Raw genomic sequence first — 20,835 nt, forward strand, 5'->3', positions numbered from 1 at the left:
GAAGGGCTCAGTCTTCCCTCTCTCGGGTTTACCCTCTTTGCTCAGAGCTGTACACCTCACCTCTGCTGGTAATCCACACACCTCAGCACACCAAAAAGAATTCATTTTTCCTTTTGGAAACACACATACCAGATCAGGTAGTCCTTATGCTTGACTTAATGATGATAATGCCACAAAAGAGACCCAGATCAAAATTGCATGTGCGTGTGCACTGGGATTAAATTCTCCTATCACCTACTCTATCTATTCTTCATTTGTTAAAATGCCCCTGTGCCAGTAAAAAAAACTCCAGCTCATAACTCACTAGGTAAGATTGAACAAGTGCAAACACAACCCTCCCAGATAACAACTAAGGCTTTCACCTGTAACGACCAGAACAGATCACTCCAATCCGTGGGTCAGTCCTCCCCATAACCCTGGACTTTGATCTCACTCATGATGTAGGAAACTCTTGCCTCTATGATCAGGTGAACGGGAAGAGCAAAGGATGCTGTCCCTTGCAGGGGGATCCATGCACTATTATCAGAGAAGTCAGGTCTCCTCCCCTATCTTCTTTACCGCCAGCTTTAACAGATCTTTTGCTTATTTCTTGCACCAGCTTGAGGGTGGTCAAACCCTGGCACAGGTTGCCCAGAGAAGCAGTAGAGTCTCCATCCTTGGAGGTATTCAAAACCCTACTGGACATGGTCCTGGGCAACCTGCTCTAGCTGTCCCTGTTTGAGCAGGGGGTTGGAGTAGATGATCAAGAAGTCCCTTCCGACCTAAATGATTCTCTGATGAGGAGAAATAGACTGTACCCCAGAATACCATCCTTCTTGCTGGTGTGGGTACACTCCAGAGAAGTCAGAAGTGGCTTGTGGAGGAACAAATCTGCCCATCACTGCATGTAGCAGGCGAAAAAGGAGACAGGGACAGAAACAGAGGAACTACAGGTACTGGTCTCCAAAGGTCCCAGCATAGCCAACTTTCTGTCCCAGCTACATTCTTCAGGATTTTGCAGTGCAGCCCTGGACAGGAGACCAGAGCCCAGGAATAACGCAAGCAGTCTCTGGCCACAGCCTCCCAAGCACACTGGCACTGCCCTCAGCCTCCTGCTTGGACTGCTGCTGAGGACATTGCCCATGGGGACACTGACTGGCATTCTTCAGGCATTTCATGCATTTGATCCACTTACCCTGATGGCAAAGGCAAGTGTCCAATGTGACACAATGCCTTAAGAACACATTGCAGGACATTGGATGCAGAAACATGCCACTGCCTGGTCACACATGAGAAGATCATTTTAGCCAATCCTGGCAGATTTCTCACACAGGACACCAAATTCTTTCCCCTCTCCTTAGCAGGGCTTCCCCCACATCCCTGGCCACCTGGGCGACAACTTTCGGCCTCCAAATGCAGACACTCCTCCATCAGCTGCAGCCAGCCAATGGCAAGTAGTCCATATGTGCCCACATGCTTGAGCCTAAACGATGTACGTCTTATCTATCAAAAATATTAGCCCCACGCCTTCAGGAAGGGAGTGTCTTCCCATCACTAGTAGATGGTTTACAAGACTTCTTTCCGGGACACCTTTTAAATAAAAAACAAATAGACAGACACTTTGCCTTGTACAGGCTCACAAGAACATTCTTTCACAGCACACATACCTGCTCCCAGTTCAGGCAGCCAAGCAGCTGACCTTTCCTTAGTCCACTTCCTATATGTAAGAACTACGGGTGCTTACCAACTTCAGTGCGGTCATCTGTCATCTTCTCCTCACCAAGAACTGAGCAAATGAGAGTTGTCATACATATTGTACTGTACCTGACAAAAACCCAAGCTGTGTATATAAAGCTAGCACAGATCTTCCCCGCTTACATTACCTTACATTTATCACTACGGTATGTCCTTCAGAAATCTAAGCAACCTCTGGAAATCAGATCTGTCTTGCCCACACAACCGCTGCCACCTTCAAAGAAAAGTGGTACATCTAAGGTTTGCTTTTAGAAAGGCCATATTAATTCAACCTCAATATACTGCGTTTTTCCAAGTATCCTTTATTTGTGTTCTTTTGCATTGCTTCAACCACTGTGCTAGAGAGATGTTAGGCTTCCTGCAGCCTGTATTCTCCTAGATATTCCCTGAGTATTTTTTTAAAAAATTCCAGTCATATGATATGGTACAGAGTTTTTAGCATAACCTTACACAAACCATAATGTGAATTAGGTTTTCATCTCTTGAGCTTCATGAGAACTCCAGTACTCTGAACATCACCATCATCAGGCCCTGATTACAGTCAGAAAATGACCTTCTGTTTTATTTTTACTAGTATCATCTAGAAGACAAAAAGGTAACAGGGGAGTGCTACGAAACCAACATGGAATGTGTAGGACAAGTCACCACGACTTTCCAGGACAGTGCTAGCTATGCTGACACACTAGCAACACATCGCCAAGTCCCTCACACCTCAACATCTGTTTTATGTATGAACACCGGCTGCCCCTTCCCAACACCTGCCCCACGCCGAGCAGGCTGCAGGAAATCAGCCCCCACACAGATTAGTCCCATGCTATCAAAGCCAATCAGAACTGCACAGACACCCGATCAAAAGTTAATTCCACCGAAGACAGTCAAATTCCCTGCCCCTGTGCCAGCTCCATCACAACATACGGAGAGAGGACACGGCACGGGCTGTTCCAGAGGCAAGCTGCAATACCGGCACCCTGGGCTTTAAGGGCTTCTTGAGCCAAAGCTTCCAAGGTATCAGCATTTGCAGAGCTGCTGATAGACTTATGCTATGCACGGCTGCCTAACTCCTCTTTCAAACCCATTACACTTAGGCCTGTCTGAATCCCCATATTCTACCACAGTTTGTTCCAGAGCTCAGCTACACACTTTCTGAAACAGACCTAGTAAAAAAGCCCAACTATCTGGTTAGAGCTAGGCAGTACGCAAGTTGTCAACAGCCTGTGCTAACGTCAAGCTGAGAATGTTTATCTGGATCAGTTCCCTGATTCAACTTACTTCCTAGACATATGGGCCCTAGTCTAATCACATGGGCCTGGGTACAAGTCCAGGCATCTCTTCTTTTCTCAGCAGGGCAGATCTATGGCAAAATAATGACAAACTTGTAGCTTGCTGCCGTTGATCTTCTTTAGCTGAGCTTTTTGACAGCCATTCTCTACTGAGCAGTTTGGATAACCCTTTCTGTGTTCCAGGGGATTTATAAAAACACATTACATCAGAAATAACAACAAAAGACAATTACTTGAAGCAGGATTCAGATACTTGCAGTTGCTTCCCCTCTCCCCCCAGCCCTTTTTTTTTTTTTTTTAAATGGGGGCACAAATAACACTGGATCATCAAAATTCATATGTGGTAGTGTTTACACATAGACTACTGCATTCCTCCAGCTGCTTGGCATGCAGAAAACAGGTAATTTCCAAAAGCAGTGTCATCCAGCTCTTGTCCAGATACAGTTGCTTTCCCCAGTTCAGGCTCCAAGCCCTCCACAAGACTCTCCTAAATAGAGGAAGCTGTCATTCTCAATCGCCTGCTATTGAACTAGTGGGAGTGGTATCTTTAAACAGCTGTTTCGTGCATCCCAAGGTGAGGGACCTACATAACAGGCTCAAGACAAAGCACAAGACACACAAGACACTTCCAACACAAGTAAGACTATTTCTTGGTTCCCTCCAGGGCCATGTGATTGATTAGGACAAACACAATAGCCACCACTTTTGTTAGATGCCAGTGTGCCTTCTCTCCCAGCATGCTCCCAGGTCTATATCCTTGCCTAGCTACTGAGCAAAATTACAATTCAACCCACTAGCTGCAGACAGACACAAAGGTGCAGACAGAGGCACTGTCAATTGCAGGGTATGAGGAGGTTGTTTTATGTATTCTCCCCAGCTCTCCTTAGAGGAAACTACATATCCTGAACCTGCTATCTCAAGCAGCCCCTCTGCTAAACGGATCCCCACCCCATCTTCCTTTCAGGTACCAGTAAGCAACACCAGTGGTGGTGTTCCTTCCCATTTCCCACTCCCACTGGCAGCGCCTGCATGGTAGCTTTCACACACTTGGGTACCACTCTTGGAGGAAAGAACAAGCTCGGGATTTGGGGGCGTGTGGGGAAGGAGATGAAAAACTTTAGGCTTCCATAATAAGTGTAAACAGAATATGCAGAATTTGTTGCCTAACAAAGAAACCATAGAAAATAATAACTTTGCACTCTGATTCTAAAGTCACTTTAAAGGGACAGAGCTTATGACACTGACAGAAGTAAGAAAAATTCATAATTGCAATCTCAAAACTCGTAACACAGACTGAAATAACAGCTTCGCAAAGGCCTGAGTAACTCAGAGCTCTCAGCCTGCCTGCCTTGTCAGCTCTTCTCCTTTTGCTCAGCTTCCACAACCAGGTCTGAGGAAGCGACAGCCCAAAGAGGCCCAGCCAGACATGCCCCTCCAACTCAAAATACAGGCTCACTGCTAACAGCAGTTAGGACCCATTTTTCCTTTCATGTAATTTCTAGGTAGGTACTCCTGCTCCACCCTGCCATACAACATATGGACCTACTGATTCAGGACAGATGGAGGTAGAGCAACTGAACATGCCTGCAAAGCACACCCGTGTTTGGTTGCAACTGAGATTTCAAGCTTTTGGGGGCTCGAGTTTCAGAAAAGGGAACCATCTAGGTTTGTCACCCATCAGCCTTTGGGTGTTCATGCACCAATCAACCCCTGCCCATATATAAACTCAGTAAAACATGGGCAACACCTTCCTTTCCTCCAGAAAAATACTCTTACTAAAGTAGGGACTCCCACATGCAGTTTGCTCCCTTCCCCTGTCACCCACATGGCAGCAGAAGCAGCTCCCTAACTTTCCAAATTAGCACCCCAATATCATAGCCCCTTCTTCCCCCACCCTGTTCCAACTTACAAGCTGCAGGCTTCTACCCACCAACTGCACATACACAACCTCGCTCTCTGGCTCTGCTTCAGCATTCACTTACAAACTGTTATTAATGGCAAAGAGCTCTCGGATGGAAAATCCCCACCTTTTAAAAGGATTTCATTTTCAACTCATTTGAAAAGCAAACAATCAGGATTTTCTCTATCCTTCAATGGAGAACAAGCGGCTTTTCCTTGAGCTAAAGGAGAGAATGTTACATTCACCGGAGAGGCACTCCCAGTCCAGGATGATCCCCTCCTGCCTAATTCACTAATTTCTTCTGTTTCTCCCTCTCCTTGTAGTCTGGAAGGCATACAACAAAACCCTTTTGTTCTTCACACTATTTGGTTACCATCTGCCCCCTTTTTTTGTGCTACTGTGTCCCTTTTGTCAGCAGAGTGCCAGAACAGGAGAGGAAGAACTAGGCAGAGCACACTCTGAAAGGGGCTGCTAATGCAATAAGAAAAGGTCAAGGGAAAACTCTCAGGCAGGGCCTAAGCAAGTTCTATTATTTGTGCTTTCTTTTTTTGCTTACCATGAGATGCTTCTTTCCCCCAGAAAGCATTAGTAAGACCTTATCTCCCTTCTGCTTTAGTCAACAGATGCTCCCCTAGTCCAGACCAAGAGCAGACAGATTCAGCCAACACACGACATCCAGGCAATCAGACAACAGGAAGCCAGTCAGGTAGCAGCAACAAAGACCCCTGCCACACCAGAACACCCCTGCCACACCAGAACACCCCTGCCACACCACACTTTGCCGTACACACTGAAGAGCAGACTGAAGGCAACAACCTTCAAAGAACAAAGTCCCTCCAGCCTAGGTGATTTAGACCAATGCTTCTGTGCTACCAAGACACCAATCACAAACAACAAATAACACATGGTCAACACACAGCAGAGAACATATAATATCCAACAAATTGCAGCTATCGACAGCTAAGTAGTCTTGATTATCATCATCAGACTACAACAACTCACTTCAACTCAGAATTGTAGGTCTCCACAAATAACATCTATGAAGATCCACAACTCCAGTTAATTAAGAAATACATTAGAAGCTATTTCTGGAGCCAGATTTTCACCTAAATCCAGGCAGAGATGGAAATAAATTAAACCCTTGATGTTCTCTGCTTGCAGAAGCTCACAGGATTCACGCTTTGCCTGTGCGCCAGCAATGGGGATCTATGTACAAAGAACAACATTTAACGAGAGCTTCTCCTCACACTCACAAACAGTACTGTTGGCAAAAAGAAAAGGTGGAGTTGCCCACATGTTTTCATTAAGGACACCTTTTCATAACCAAGACTTCTTTGACTGAGTCAGTCGAATCTATCCCTTTTGAGGACTTCTTGTAGCTGGAGTAATTACCCAGGTAATATGACAATGCGTTATGAAAGGGAAAGACAAAATTAGTCTACATTAATCTTACTCTATAGTTGTCTGGTCCAAAACTCCTGTTACTGGGATCCCATAAAACTGTTGCATAGTGGCCACTGCAGACTGCACAGCTTTCCCCGACTGCAAGGCAGACATTTGGCTGTCAGATGGAAGTAAGTAGCCGTAAGTTTTCAACCAATCCTGAAAAAGAAAGAAACAGATGGTAAGTTGCCACGGTAAGTTTTCAACTTAACAGATCAGAACATTTCCTCAAAAGAAACAGTGACGAACTAGCCCAAAAAATTCAACCACCTCTCTTTTTTTGGTTAGGTTTGGTAATATCATCTGATCCTCAGGAAGGGCTGAAGACCCAGCTTAATATCACTTGTCCTGACAGGACAATGCAGACGTGCCAATTAAAAATGGCTGTCATCCTACTGAGTAACTGGGGCAGACGTAGGTCTTTGGAGCCCCCAAAATGCCCAAGAAGCTCTGTCCTTGTTCCAGAGACCTCCTGTGCACCCTGTCACCTTGCCATCATGAGACTTCTCAGTCCCCACAGCAGCACACTCCCAATAACCCGCTGCCCACCACCTACTGCTGCCTCTGGACCATCACTCCAAGCAAACAGTTTAACAGGCCTGGGCAATCCCTGCAAACGCAGGTTCAGCTTTACGCTTGCACTCAGCACAGGAGTATTTCTTTCAAAAAAACCAACCAAACAAACCAAAAAAGACACACTCAGAAAGTTTGCAGGGACTCTGCTTAGACGGACTTTCCCTCTACTAATTGCAGATATCTAACAAATTGTCAGAACAGGAAAATAGCCAACTCTCCTCAAGGAGCTTTGTCCCTTTTCCCCGCCTCCCCCCTAAAATGCAGCCTTAGATAAAACCAGATTGAACTTGCCTCCCCTCTCTTTCCCCGCCCCTCACTTTGATACCACGAGAAAAAGGAATACTAATTCACCATTAAGTGCAAATGCCAATGAAACATGAATGAAGGCTTGCTTTCATAAACTTTTCACCATAACCTTTCATGCACACACTCCAGTGTTTCTTTCTTCTGGCCAATATCCCAGCCCTCCGATTCAATACTTAGACCAGGATTACTATGACATATATCCCATAAGTTTTTCCCAGCCATGAGGACAACCCATCTGATCCACAGGACACAGTCCTCAACACACAAGCACTGATGAATCATCTGCGTGCGCTGCTCTCACATTGGCAGCCTGATCACTCAGAGCAGGGGGGAGAGGAAAGGCACATCTTCCCTTAACATAACAGCGGCAGGAAAGGAGCTCAAGTCAGGAGGAGCACAAAAGGGAGAACAATCTCCGTTTCTTTGTGGCAAGAAGAAAATACCAGAATTCACTGGGAAGAGAGAAAGGCCTTGCTTCCAAAGCAGGAGAAAGGTGTAAGACAGCATCTGGGCTGTGCACGTTAAAGTTCTCCAAGTAAATGGACATACAGCGCTTTTCAACACGGACATCACCAATGGCTTAAGACAAAGCCAAGCTGCAAAACTGCTTGGAGACTGGACATTTGCTACCACTGCCTGTGCATCTCGCATTGGCCTCTGACAAACACAGAGTGCTGAACACCGGGACCTTCGGTCTGAGCAAAATAAGCTGTCCTTGAGCAGCAAGGGCAGAGCACACTTACCAAAACAGCTCTGCGTGGGGCTACCCTTGCACGTCCCCTTTCCCTCCCGGCCAGACTCGGACGCGGCAGCGGGCGAAGGAAAGGCACACCACAGCATGCCCGCACAGGCACTAAGAGAAGCTCCTCCCGGGAGGCCGATACTCAAAAGCACACAGAAGGGGCACGGCTGCCTTCGCCTGCCGGTTCCCAACCTGCCCAGGCACAGGCAGAGGAGCTGCCAGCGACACCTGAGCCCAGCCCGGCATGACGAGGGCCTACAGGAAGGCTTCTGGCGGGCAGCTGCGCCCAGGCGCGGCGACGGAGCTGCAGCCGGGCGCGGAGGAGCCGGGGAGCCGCTGCCCGCCCAGCTTTCGGGCCACCACAGCGCACAACCCGGCCCCGGGCTTCCCGTCCCCCGGCACCCCGGTCCCAGGTGCAGCACCACCGGCCCCGCCGCCCCACAGAGTCGCCCGGCCCCGCTCCCCTCACCGCCCCGCCCCGCCCAGACCCGGCCTCCCTCGCGCTGCCAGACCTACCCGGCCGGTGCTGGTGTCGGCGGCGGCGCGGAGCAGGGCGCAGAGCAGCGGCAGCAGGGAGCCCGCCGCGGCCAGGCCCCGGCGCCGCCTCGGCGCCATGGCAGCGCGGCGGGGCTCCGGCCAGCGCTCCGGACCAGCGCGCGGGCTGCGGCTGCGCGGGGAAGCCGGAAGTGGAAGGCAGCCCCGCCGCACCGCCTCTTCCTCCGTCGGGCCGGGCCGGGCCGGTCGCTGCGGGCTGGGGCTGCGCCGCCGAGGACCGCGGTGCAGCCCTGGGGAGCTGCGCCCGGCCGGCGCCCCGCGGGAAGGGCTCAGAGCCAGGCACCAGCAGCCCCGGGTCGCCGCCCCTCAGGGTTTTTTCCACGCACCCGCCTCTGGCTGCAGGCAGGGGAGAGCGCGGAGGGGCTCGCAGCGGCCCCCGGCCCTGCCGCAGCACCAGAGCAGATGCAGGACGGCCGAGGTCTTTCTCTGCGGGCCTCTTCTGTCCCGACGGGGTTGTTTCCTGCTCTCAGAGGCCCCGCTCCCTACCAAGGCTGCCTCGCGTTGCCTTTGGCTGCAGCCTGAAGATCTCCAGCAGACGTGTGTGTAGAAGCTGCAGGTGCAGGAGGCCAGCTGTACCGCTCCTCATAATGAGCCTGAGGAGAAGAGGAAAAGTGGGGCTGGCAGTTTGTTGGTCAGTGGTCCGGGCCTGAAGCCATCCCAGTCTGAAAAGAGGCGGTGTGCTTCTGAGATGTGCACCCAGGTGGAGACATGGGTGTCTGTGCTACCTCAGACTCAAGGGCTTTGTCACGCTCCATTTCTCTGCTTCGTTTCACTCGGGACCAAAAATGATGCCTCGTGGTGACGGGTTGAAGGAAGAGGAGGAGGTTGTGGATGGCAGCCCCCCTGGCCCAGACTCATTGAGTTCAGAGGGTCTGAAAGCAGTTGGCAGCCTGCACTTTCACACATGTTTAATAAATTATTTTTATCAGGGATTTTGGGCAGGGAGAGATGCTGTGCCACCAGGTGAATCTCTTGGTTTGTCATTGGCTTAACCATACTGACATCAGAAGTTTGATTTCGTATCTGCTGGGAGGGGAATGTTGGAGCACCGCAACCACAGCCAGCCTGGCACACAGGGCAGTTTGGCTGGCAAATCTGAGCTGTTCAATGGGTGTCAGTGCACTGGTGACATGCTTGGAGCTGGAGGAGTCACTGTGCTTGGGAGTCCCAGGCCAGAAGGTGCTGCTGCTCCCCCGGAGAAACAGTGAGGACATTGGGTTTTAGAAATGCAGGACCAGGGTTTCATCTTTTTGTCAAAGGAGCTTTATGAACATACTCTGCTGCATGAACAGCCAGTGCTGGCCTTTTGCCTGCTGACTCAAGCTGACAGCAGCTCAGCTCGTATGCCGCTGAGGCAGCAGCTATGCTTAGGGTAGCCTCTTTGCCCTGCCTGCAGAAGCTGGAGGGGAGCTCTTTGCCAAGACAAGCCAGCAGATCTCCCCCACCCTCCTCAATGCTGCTGATGCCAAGCCTCTTGCTTTTGCCCAAGGAGAACTTGGGCTGCCATTTCTCCCTCTGAGGACACAGTTCAGGCTGCCATTTCTACGCCCTGCTTTGCTGTAGCAATCCTCCCCTGCCACTGTACTTTGTCAGACCATCCCATTCACCATCACACTGCATCTCTTTGGAAACTGGAGCAATTACAGTGCTTTTTGCATACAATTAAAATAGAATATAATTTAGAATAGAACAGAATATTTTCAGTTGGAAGAGACCTACAATAATCATCTAGTCCAACTGCCTGACCACTTCAGGGATGACCAAAAGTTAAAGCATGGTATTAAGGGCATTATCCAAATGCCTCTTAAACACTGACAGGCTTGGAGCATTGACCACCTCTCTAGGAAGCCTGTTCCAGTGTTTGACCACCCTCTCGGTAAAGAAATGCTTCCTAATGTCCAGTCTGAACCTCCTCTGATGCAGCTTTGAACCATTCCCATGTGTCTTGGATACCAGGGAGAAGAGATTAGCACCTCCCTCTCCTCTTCCCCTCGTCAGGAAGCTGCAGAGAGCAATGAGGTCGCCCCTCAGCCTCCTTTTCTCCAAACTAGACAAACCCAGAGTCCTTAGCTGCCCCTCATGGGACATTCCTTCCAGCCCCTTCACCAGCTTTGTTGCCCTCCTCTGGACGCATTCAAGGACTTTCACATCCTTCTTAAATTGCGGGGCCCAGAACTGCACACAGCACTCCAGGTGGGGCCGCGCCAATGCTGAATACAGCGGGATCATCACCTCTCTTGACCGGCTAGTCGTGCTGTTTGATGCCCCCCAGGGTGCAGTTTGCCCTCTTGGCTGCCAGGGCACTCTGCTGATTCCTATTGAGCCTGCTGCCCACCAGCACCCCCAGATCCCTTTCTGCAGGGGTGTTCTCAAGCCACTCCTCTCCCAGTTTATACTTGTGCCCGGCATTACTCCATCCCAGGTGCAGAATCCGGCACTTGGACTTGTTCCATTTCATACCATTAATGATAGCCCAATGCTCCAATCTATTTAGATCCCTCTGCAAGGCCTCATGTCCCTCAAGAGAGTCAACAGCACCTCCCAGTTTGGTATCATCAGCAAGCTTGCTAATGGTGCATTCAACTCCTGCATCCAGATTGTTGATAAAAATATTGAAGAGAAATGGCCCTAGAATTGAACCCTGAGGAACACCGCCGGTGGCAGATTGCCAGCTAGATGCAGCCCCATTCACTACAACCCTTTGGGCCCTGCCGTTCAGCCAGTTCTTCACCCAGTGCACTGTGTACCTGTTCATCTCACAGTTGGACAACTTGTCCAGAAGGATGCTGTGAGGGACAGTACCAAAAGCCTTACTAAAATCCAGAAAAACATCCCCCCCATCCTCAGGGATGTTAACTCAAAGCCTTTGGGGAACAATAACATCTAATTGCGTATTATTCAACTCAGCCAGATCCGGTAGCTCAAGGATCCGTTGCCTGCATCTGTGCATTCACTGGTGCAGCACTCCTAGTTGAACAGGGTGAAAAAATCTAGCGCTTGGACATCCTCGACGTAACTTGTCCTACAAGTTACGCAGGCAATGTCACCACAGCAAATACATCACTCTGAGCTGATTCTCCTAATAATGGAAAACATAACACTTGAGCAGTGTAATACACTGAACTATTCTACTTTACCTGGGGAAGGAACTCCGTATCATGATTGTGTAGTAACAACCCGTGAAGCTGAAAAGGCTTGAGGAGATTTAACAGATGTGCCGTTTCTAGATCCCAATATGGAACTATTTGTAGACAGGTCCTCGTATTATCTGAACAGCAACTGTGTTATGGGTTATTCAATAACTACAGTGAATGGAGTAGTGGAGACTTCACCACTCAGTCTGAAGCTGAGTGCTCAAGCAGCAGAATTAATTGCATTAACAAAGGCCTGTCAGCTGGCCAAAGAAAAGACTGTAAATATTTATACTGATTCTTGATATGCATTTGGAGTATGCCATTCTACTGGGCAGTTATGGAAGCTGTGTGGGTTTATACTTCTAGTGCAAGTAAAACACCAAATGCTCCTCAAATTACTGAACTGTTAAAAGCTATATAATTCCAGAGAAACTTGCTATCATTCATCATCCAGCTCATACCGGCAGAGGGACAAAAGAAGAGATAAGAAAGTCTAACAGATATTGCTGCTAAAGCTGCAGCAGGACAGCCGTGCAAACCACCGGGCTTACAAACAGTCCGGTTTAACCTCGTATTGCCCGCTACTGAAAAGATATGTTTGACTGTTTCTGCTGAAGAAATTGACTCTAGGAAAAGATATGAAGTGACCAAAGATTCCCAGGGAATCTGGAAAGCAGGTATGGAAAACCTTCCTATTTTACCTAAGCAGTACCTGACTCCCATAGCAAAAATGCATCACCATCTAGGGCATTTTGGGACTGCTGCACTAGCCCAGACAGTGGTAAAAATTGGTTTGCGCTAGGAATTTATGTTGCAGCCAAATAGGTAACTGTGTCTTGCATGCACTACCTTTAGCCTTAATGAATATTTAACAAAGACCTCAACAAACAACAAAACTGTCTCCCCATGAAATACTATTTGAAAGGCTGATACAACTCCCCGGAACTGATGCACCCATTCATATAATTTTATTAGCAGGAAATGAAAATGTGACACAGTGTATTTTACAGGTTCAGAAATTATTAAAATAGAATCAGGCCTGAGCACAGCTAATACAACTAGTACCTCTAGAAGGGGCTCTGCATCCCTTCAGTCTAGGGAATTAAGGTTTAGGTAAAAGTATGCAAAACAAAGGATAACTTATCTCCTTGGAGGGAGGGACCATTTTTGTTATTGCTAACCTTTCTCAGCAGTAAAGGTGGAGGAAAAATGGACTTGAATCCATCACTCCCACCTAAAAGCTGCAGCCAGTCTGGAAGTGGAACCAGGAAACCCTCTTGCCACTACCACAGAGACTGATTCACTTGCAGCTGGGAACTTAGAGCCAGCGGATTGTCTGTGAAATCACTGATCTTGCATAAGAATTCAACAACAGGAAAGGGGAAAGTAACCTGATATTTATGAATTGCACATGGACAGAACCATACCCTTACTTAAAATTAAAGCGCAACGAAGGTATAATTATTTTTGCTATTTATGTCTGTTTGTTTTTCCTGTTAATAGTGATTTGGAGGCCTAGATTTTTACATGATAGCCTTTCTTATAAGCCTGTTGTGGAATATTGATTATACGTATTCATTGCTGCATAATTTGGCCACAGCAACAGTCCAAACTACTGCAGCAGTGGCAAAATAGTGACTGCTGGAAATGCACTAAAAGCCCATCCTCTACCAGAAATCAACTCTCCTGGGTATCTGTCCCATTGAATTCTCAATGGTACAAGGATGGGCATATACGTTATGGATTTTCACTAAAGAAAGGAGGGAGAAACCCAAGAAGGGTTTGTCACTACTTTGAAAGGAGACCCCTGGGTACGCTTGGAGACCCCTTTGTAAGGGCTGGGAATTGAAAATGCCAATATATCTTTAAAATTAATAGAATTAATGGAAGCGGGTAACTCAGATCTTGGCTCCATATAGATGAAAAGGGGATTCTCATGCCTGAAATGTTCCATAGATCTATTCCTATGCCTAAAGGCAATTGGTATTCCTCCATATATTCTTCCAAAACCTTACTATATACTACATCCACTGACTGTGAAAGGGAAATTCTCCAAAAGCCCTTACATAAAACCTATTATAAGACATCACACTGTAGATTTGTTCCTGGATGGAGTTTATCAGGTCCTGCAGACTCCGAGAAAATGTGGATATTCACAGACAGATTAACTTCTGTAGGAAGCCATAATCAAACTACAGATAATTATAAAATTTTGGTTTCCACTATGGGCCTATAGGATCCTGATTGCTCTGAGTCATCTAATCTGGGTCCGAACCTTACTAGTTTACTTACACAACCAAACCTGGCACATGCTAACTGTTTTGCAGGACATAGTTTACATGACTCAGATTTATTTGAAGATTATAGTACCCTATTTACACAACTACCAGGGCAATATTGGATATGTGAAGAACGGGCATTCAAGTATTTACCTGCAACCTGAGCTGAAAAGTGTATTCTAAGTGCATTAATACCATCCGCACAGGTTAGAACCAGTATGTCTTCTGCTTCTGTAGATCATAACTACTGGTATATATGAGAAAAAGTATTACAACCTTCTGACAGAATGTGGCACTGAGTTCCACCTGTTTGTAATAGTTTTATCCCATGGTAAAGGGAAGTGTCAAAAGACTTTGAAAAAGCCATTAATGAAATCACAAATAGTATTTTAGCCCTACAGGAAGAAATCAAATTATTATCACAAATGGTAATATAGATTGATTAGCCTTAGATTACCTATTAGCAGCACAGGACAGAGTATGTACATTATTGAATAATACCTGCTGGTTTTATGTAAATCAAGACCAGAAAAATGAAACTGATATAAACAAGATAAAGATTCATTTAAAAATATTACACGAAGAAAGCAGGGATCTCCCCTAAATCTGTTTGGGTGGTTAGCCTCTTGGCTCCTGGACCTAGGTATAGGACTGTGAGCTAAAAGGATTTTGGTTTTGTATTCACTATCTTATTTTGCTTCGTAATTATATATGTGTTTTACAGTGTGTATTACTTTATGAATTCAATTAACTACTAAATTAATGAATGGTGTGGTGTGGCCCTGACGGTCAGAAGAAGAGGAGGGTTTGTTAGGAAAAACGTCATCCCCTAACTATTGCACCAATTAGTATTTGTAGTATTAAATTGTATGAACTTTCTTAAGATACATATAGTTTACATTGTAAACTGCATATTCATGGTTAAGTAAGCATGACTAAAGGGCCCCAGCTCATTACAAGGGGAAGGACAGCCCTCACCCTGAAGAAGAAGGGATATCCCCTGGACTACTGAGATAGCGAGAGCATCCCAGCCCCTCCAACTCCTCTGTCAAACCCTCCCATTATCTGGCATCACAGATAAGTAACTGTAGCAAGACTGACTCCAGGGACATTTAGATCAAGATGGCTGTGCCACCCGGCTCCAAGCCTGTCTTCAGCAGGGCAAAGCTGGGGGAAAAGGTAAAGGAAGTGGAAAGGGGTAGAAAAGCTCCCTTCTTTTACGGGGTGCCCGTCATTCAGAGAAGTCCTTGTGGCCACCTGCTCTATGGCGGGACCTGCAGCCCTTCAGTCCGATAGGGGTCGAGGGAAGCTCCCAGCTCCATGGTGCCGAGAGAAAGGAGGACTCTTCTCTCCATCCCAGCCTGTTTCCCAGGACATTTCCAGCCCTTCAGGACCACCAGCACTCGCCCCCACACCTCCACAGCCAGCCCCTCTCTCTCCCAGGCTAAAGGAGTCCTTCTCTCCTGGCTGCCCAAACCACAGTTCCCTCCTGTTCCCTGGCAAGCCTGCTGGTCAGCATGCAGAGAGGGAAACGCTTGCTGCCAGCAGCTAGATATGCTCCTGAGCAGCTTGGCTGCCACCGTGAGCAGCCAGCCCCTCGGACCCTCTTCTCAGGCATGTCAGCAGCAGAAAATACCAGCAGCCAAAACGCCTTCCCTCCGCTACTCCAGCCCTGCAAGGTCACTCTTGGTGCTGTTCTTCATTTTCTTCTTTTTTTTCATGCCCTGTCCCAGATTGGAACAGCAAACCCACGTTACGTCTGGGTGAGAATATGTTTGTAAGCAAACTGGCTGCGAGGACGGAGGCAGGCAGCGCTGCATTCCTCTGTCGCCCCTGCTGAGACTTTTGGCAGAGACCTCCTTCCTCCTGCCCTCGCTGAGCTCCTGAGGTTCTCTGCTGTAAACTTCAGTGGATTGCTTTGCAGGGATGTCAGCACGCTCGTAACATCACAGGCTGCCCCAGCTGATGTGTAGCCATCAGATCCTTTCCGTGATCTTTACTGATATCCCAACACACTACGGGTCTGAAATGTGATGAGCTGCAGAGGTCTGACAAAACTTTCAAGGGCGTGCTAGTGAACACGGAGCGAGGGTCATCGCTGTTGTGGCTGAGGAGTCAGTGCAGGAGAGGGAAGCTGGGGCACAGCCGATGCTGCTCCTCCACTTGCAAAGCAGGAGAAGAGCTGCAGCTGGAGCATGTGCAAGAGACTGCTTTGGAAGGAGAGGAACATCATTCCTGGGCCGTGCACTGTGCTGTTTCCCATGAGGCCCGTGGTCATCACCTGCACGTCCAATTTATTACTCTCCCTGTTTCTTGCCTTTGTCTAAGGAGCTAGCCTGGCAGGACCTCTTCCGTTTAAAAGCTGCCACGAGGAGGACCCGAGGAGAACCGGCAATGCACCACTGATCCCAGACTGGGGCACGCAGTCGTGCTCGATGGTCGGGCTGCCGTTCAGCAGGACCTAGACAGGCTGGAGGAACGGGCCATCGGAGACCTCACCAAATCCAGCCAAAAAGCACTAGGAAGCGAGAGCAGAAGCAAGCAGCAGAAGCGAGGCCAGGGGAGACTGGGAAGGGGGCAGAGAGTGTCTGGGCTGAAGGGGAGCCTGAGGAAAGGGGAGGAGAGGCGTCTCCCTCGGCCTGTGTTTGTCTTCGGTGTTTCTCAAGACGCGGATCGGGAATTAGATGTTGACAGCGATGGGCCAAAAATCCAGTTCAGTGCAATGCCTGGAGTTGAGGCTGCTTTGCCCATGTCAAGGAAGAGGTCTAAAAAGGAAAAGGGGGTAAACCCAAGCCCAAGCCGAGCATCTCTGGTGTGGCAGATCCTTGCACTTCTTCCCGGTTGGTGAGGATGCCTGCTTTGCCTCACCGAATCACAGAACAGTTGAGGTGGGAAGGGGCTTGTGGAGATGACCTCTCAAAGCCGGGTCAGCACGAGCGGGTGGCCCACAGGCCTGTCCAAACGGGCCTCCAGGCGGGCCCCCCACACGGGCCGGTGGACAGCAGCCGGCGGCGGCACGGCAACGCAGTGATGCAGCAGTCTGGTGGCGCGGCAATGCAGTGATGTGACAATGCGGCAATGTGGCAACGCGACGATGCGACAATGCGCGATTGCTTTATAAAGCCGCTCGCTGGGAGACCGCCTGGAGCGGCCACAGCTGGCTGCCTCTGGAGCGAGAGGAGTCAGCGCAGGGTCGCAGCTCTAGGAGAGCTCTTGGAAGGAGCCGTGGAGCACCGTCTCACTGCTGGCGTCTGAAAGGCAGACGCACTGCTGAGTGCACTGGGAAAGAGGAGAGAGGTGAGCCGCGGGCCGATGGAGAGGGCTCAGCCGGGGAGCCTGGGACATGGCGGGGCTGCTCTGGGGCCTTGGGACGTGCCCTTTCTTGCAGCTGCCGTGCAGGGGGCTTATTGAGCTAGCGCCTGAGTGCCTCTGTCTTCCTAGCTCGGGCACAGAAGACAGCACCTGGGAGAAGGAGCTACCGGGCTGATGGACCGTGAGCTGCTGGACCTCCCGCTCGGGGTCAAGATCCCTGTGCCGCCCGGCTCCAAGCCTGTCTTCAGCAGGGCAAAGCTGGGGGAAAAGGTAAAGGAAGTGGAAAGGGGTAGAAAAGCTCCCTTCTTTTACGGGGTGCCCGTCATTCAGAGAAGTCCTTGTGGCCACCTGCTCTATGGCGGGAGCTGCAGCCCTTCAGTGCGACAGGGCTGGGGAGTCGAGGGAAGCTCCTGGCTCCGTGGTGCGCGAGGAGCTCGGAAGCGCGTTCGTCCCTACTGCTCTCTCCTGCCCCGTTCATACTCCGGACCATCTCTCTTACAGCTTCACCGGCCCTCACGCGATTTTGACCTGGGAGATCCCTACTGTCGCCTACTGCGCCCAGAGTACAACAGCCTGCATGACCCGCACCTGCAGGCGTACCACAATCGCAAAGACAACATCGGGAGGCTGAAGAGAGCGGGTTATGTCACCAGTGATGGCAAAGTAGGTTTGGACGTCGTCAGGCTGATGAAAACGGTTCCCTCCGGGCGGGGTTCCCCGAGCGCAGAGCTCCCTCTGTGTGCAGAGGAGCAGCTCCCCTCCCGCTGGGTTGGGGCTGTTTTGGGGAAGGCAGTCTGCGTGGCTGGCGTGACAGCGCTTGGGTGATTTCTCCCCTCATCTCTCCATAGGTGGTTTGCACTCTGAAGGAGTTCAACGAGTACAGGCAGTATCTGACCACACTCAGGCGGGGGGCAGGGCAGACGTTCAGGCGAGAAGAGGTAGGCAAAGCTGAGTGTCCGCGGACGCCTGTCAGCGGCACGGTGCCGCGGGCTGGGGCTTTACTTGCTGCGTCTCGGGGAGGCAGTCAGTGCAGAAGAGGTGAGGGCTGCGCCGGGGGGCCGGGCGTCGTGGCGGGGAAAGGACTACCCGGCTGGGAGCTGAGCTAGCGCAGGGTGCTGGGGCGGACACGGGCAGCAAGGTCATGTGCAAGCACACGCAGTCCTGAGGGAAGCCCTTCTCTTCTGGCCGCGTCGCGTGGCTGAAGCAGAGCGCTGGCCTGGGCCCGCGTGCAGCCTCAGCAGGCAGGGGCGTGAGCGCTTGTCCAGGCGGCAGCGAGCCACAACCTGGTGTCACCTTTCAGGAGAGGCTTCGGCAAGCCCTGGCCAAATGAAAGGATGACCCCAAAGTGCCGGGAGCGATCGACACTTCTTGCCTGTCAGGGCGGCTGCTGCAGCCTCAGAAACCATCTTGCCCACCTCCACCCGAGAGCAGAATGTTCTCCGCGAAATCGGTGCGATGCAGAAGACTGAAAGCAGCTTTGGGCAAGGGCCAAACCTACTGCCAGCCTGAGTTGGGACAGGAAGGTGCCAAGCTGCCCAGCAGGGTCCGTAGTGATGCTGACTCCGAGGGGAAGCCAGACGTCGCTGCAAACAGCGTGTTCCACGCTGCGTTTGAACAACAAACTGCAAGAGAAGCCCAGGAGCTTGAAGAGGTGTCTGAGACCGTGGTGCAGGAAGTGTTGGAGAAGGTGGAGGCTCCTTGGGATGAGTCTGCCCGTGTTTTAAGGAGCGCTGCCCTGGGAAGCGGAGGAAGATTGAGTGGCAGCGCTGGAAGACCAGAGCTTTCAGAGTCCTCTCCTCCAGATTGGTGTCAGGACCTTGAAGAGGTGTCTGAGACCGTGGTGCAGGAAGTGTTGGAGAGGGTGGAGGCTCCTTGGGATGAGTCTGCCCGCGTTTTAAGGAGCGCTGCCCTGGGAAGCGGAGGAAGATTGAGTGGCAGCGCTGGAAGACCAGAGCTTTCAGAGTCCTCTCCTCCAGATCGGTGTCAGGACCTTGAAGAGGTGGCTGAGACCGTGGTGCAGGAAGTGTTGGAGAGGGTGGAGGCTCCTGGGGATCAGTCTGCTCGCGTTTTAAGGAGGGCTGCCCTGGGAAGCGGAGGAAGATTGAGTGGCAGCGCTGGAAAAGCAGAGATTTCAGAGTCTTCTCCTCCAGATTGCTGTCAGGAAACGGGACTGGTGGCCAAAGGGTTTTTAGCAACCCTGTTGGAGAGCTTGGGGAAGCCTTTGTCCTCCAGCACGTCCGAAGCATCGGAGCCAGAGCCAGCAGCCAGGCGGAAGGAGCAGCCTGTTGCCGCAGGAGCCACGCGAGCGGGCAGATCCGAGGGGCAAGGTGAAAGAGCAGCTTCCGACAGAGCATCTTCACAGGTTTCCCTTGACAAACTCAGCAGAGTGATTGACAGTGTTCGCTACATCTTGGAATCCTTCGCAGCTTCTGAGTTTGAACGAGAGTCTAGCTGCACATATTCCGAAATCCTGGAGCTTCCCAGGGGAAATGGCTCCAGCAGACAGCCGCAGCCATCCCAGATGCCTTTCTCAAGGCAGGGCATGGGAGAAAGACAAGGATTCCCCAGAGCATCTGAACAGCAGAGCCTGGAAGCACGCAAGGGAACAAAGCTGCCTGTGTTACAACCACCACTGCCAAATACAACCGCTGCTGATGGCTCACGATGGAGTCTCACGACTGCCAGGGAGAGCCTCCAAAATGCCGTCTCCAGAGTTCAGCAGCGCCATGCAGAACGGACTGAGTATGCCAGAACCATTGCCTCTGAGGTTCTTGGAACGGCAAAAAAGAAGTTAGAGAGAAAAATGAAGCCAAAGCCAACAGCCTTAGCCAACACTTTGGCTATAAGGACCACGGCACGTCGGACCGTTGACTCTGTCTTAGAGCGGGTCTGTCAACCTGGACCTCCACTGACCCCCGAACTGAATTTTGGAAGGCGTGTCGCAAAACCGCCCGCACCACGAGATGGAAAGGAGAGCTATCCCGCGGCGGACGCCCTCCCCTGCATGGGCGCACAGTTTTCCCGACAGCCCGTCCCTCCGGCGGGTCCGAAGCCCCCTGCCCAGACAGGAGCACGGCGCAGATCAGCGCGCGTAAAGCTCGTCCGGGGCGAGCCCCAGCAGCCCGTGTCAGAAACGAGGGCGTTAGCTGGGAGGCTCGTGGACGATGTCCTGAGGAGGTGTGCGGCAGAAGAGGTGTAGAGCCCCTGGGCAGCTCCAGCAGGCAGCAAACACAGACTGTACACCCTGTGCTTGCAATAAAGGGTTTACTCCCAAGTGCTTGCTTGTGCCTACCTTCGTTCAAGCCGGGCCATACTGTGTCTGGGCATTTTCCCTGCAGTAATCTGTCTCATCTTCTTCCCTCCTACGGCCTCTGTCACGCTAAGACCCAGTTTTACAGGGAATCTTAACTGCGGAGGCGAGAAGTAGCCAGCATTTTTGTCTCGTTTCGCAAGCTTTGCTGCCGGGCTAGTGGAGGGACGGGTCCAGTTCTAGGCAGCCTGGTTTTGACACTGTGTGAAGGACAACGTTGGTCTTTGCCTTGAGATGCTTTTTCCAGGGCCCTTTCCCCTCAGA

General features: G+C 50.5%; 1 protein-coding gene and 1 long non-coding RNA gene across 2 annotated transcripts in view; both read right to left on the minus strand.

The window, feature by feature from the left end:
* Positions 1-8,776, minus strand: part of MMP24 (matrix metallopeptidase 24) — a 47,914-nt gene extending 39,138 nt beyond the window's left edge. The window contains exons 1-2 of the mRNA XM_075166258.1: positions 8,498-8,776; positions 6,368-6,516 (exon numbers count right to left, since the gene is read on the minus strand). Coding sequence (XP_075022359.1) covers positions 6,368-6,516; positions 8,498-8,596 — 248 coding nt within the window. The 5' untranslated portion in view covers positions 8,597-8,776. The remainder of the gene's footprint in view (positions 1-6,367; positions 6,517-8,497) is intronic.
* LOC142089600 (uncharacterized) lies at positions 1,498-1,880 on the minus strand. Its single transcript, XR_012676234.1, has 3 exons — positions 1,863-1,880; positions 1,724-1,765; positions 1,498-1,569 (listed from the first exon to the last, which is right to left on the minus strand). It is a non-coding gene; the product is annotated as an uncharacterized LOC142089600 (long non-coding RNA).
* Positions 8,777-20,835: the final 12,059 nt, after the last annotated feature.

The sequence above is a fragment of the Calonectris borealis genome, chromosome 17 (assembly GCF_964195595.1).
Source record: "Calonectris borealis chromosome 17, bCalBor7.hap1.2, whole genome shotgun sequence".
Taxonomy (NCBI): Eukaryota; Metazoa; Chordata; class Aves; order Procellariiformes; family Procellariidae; genus Calonectris; species Calonectris borealis.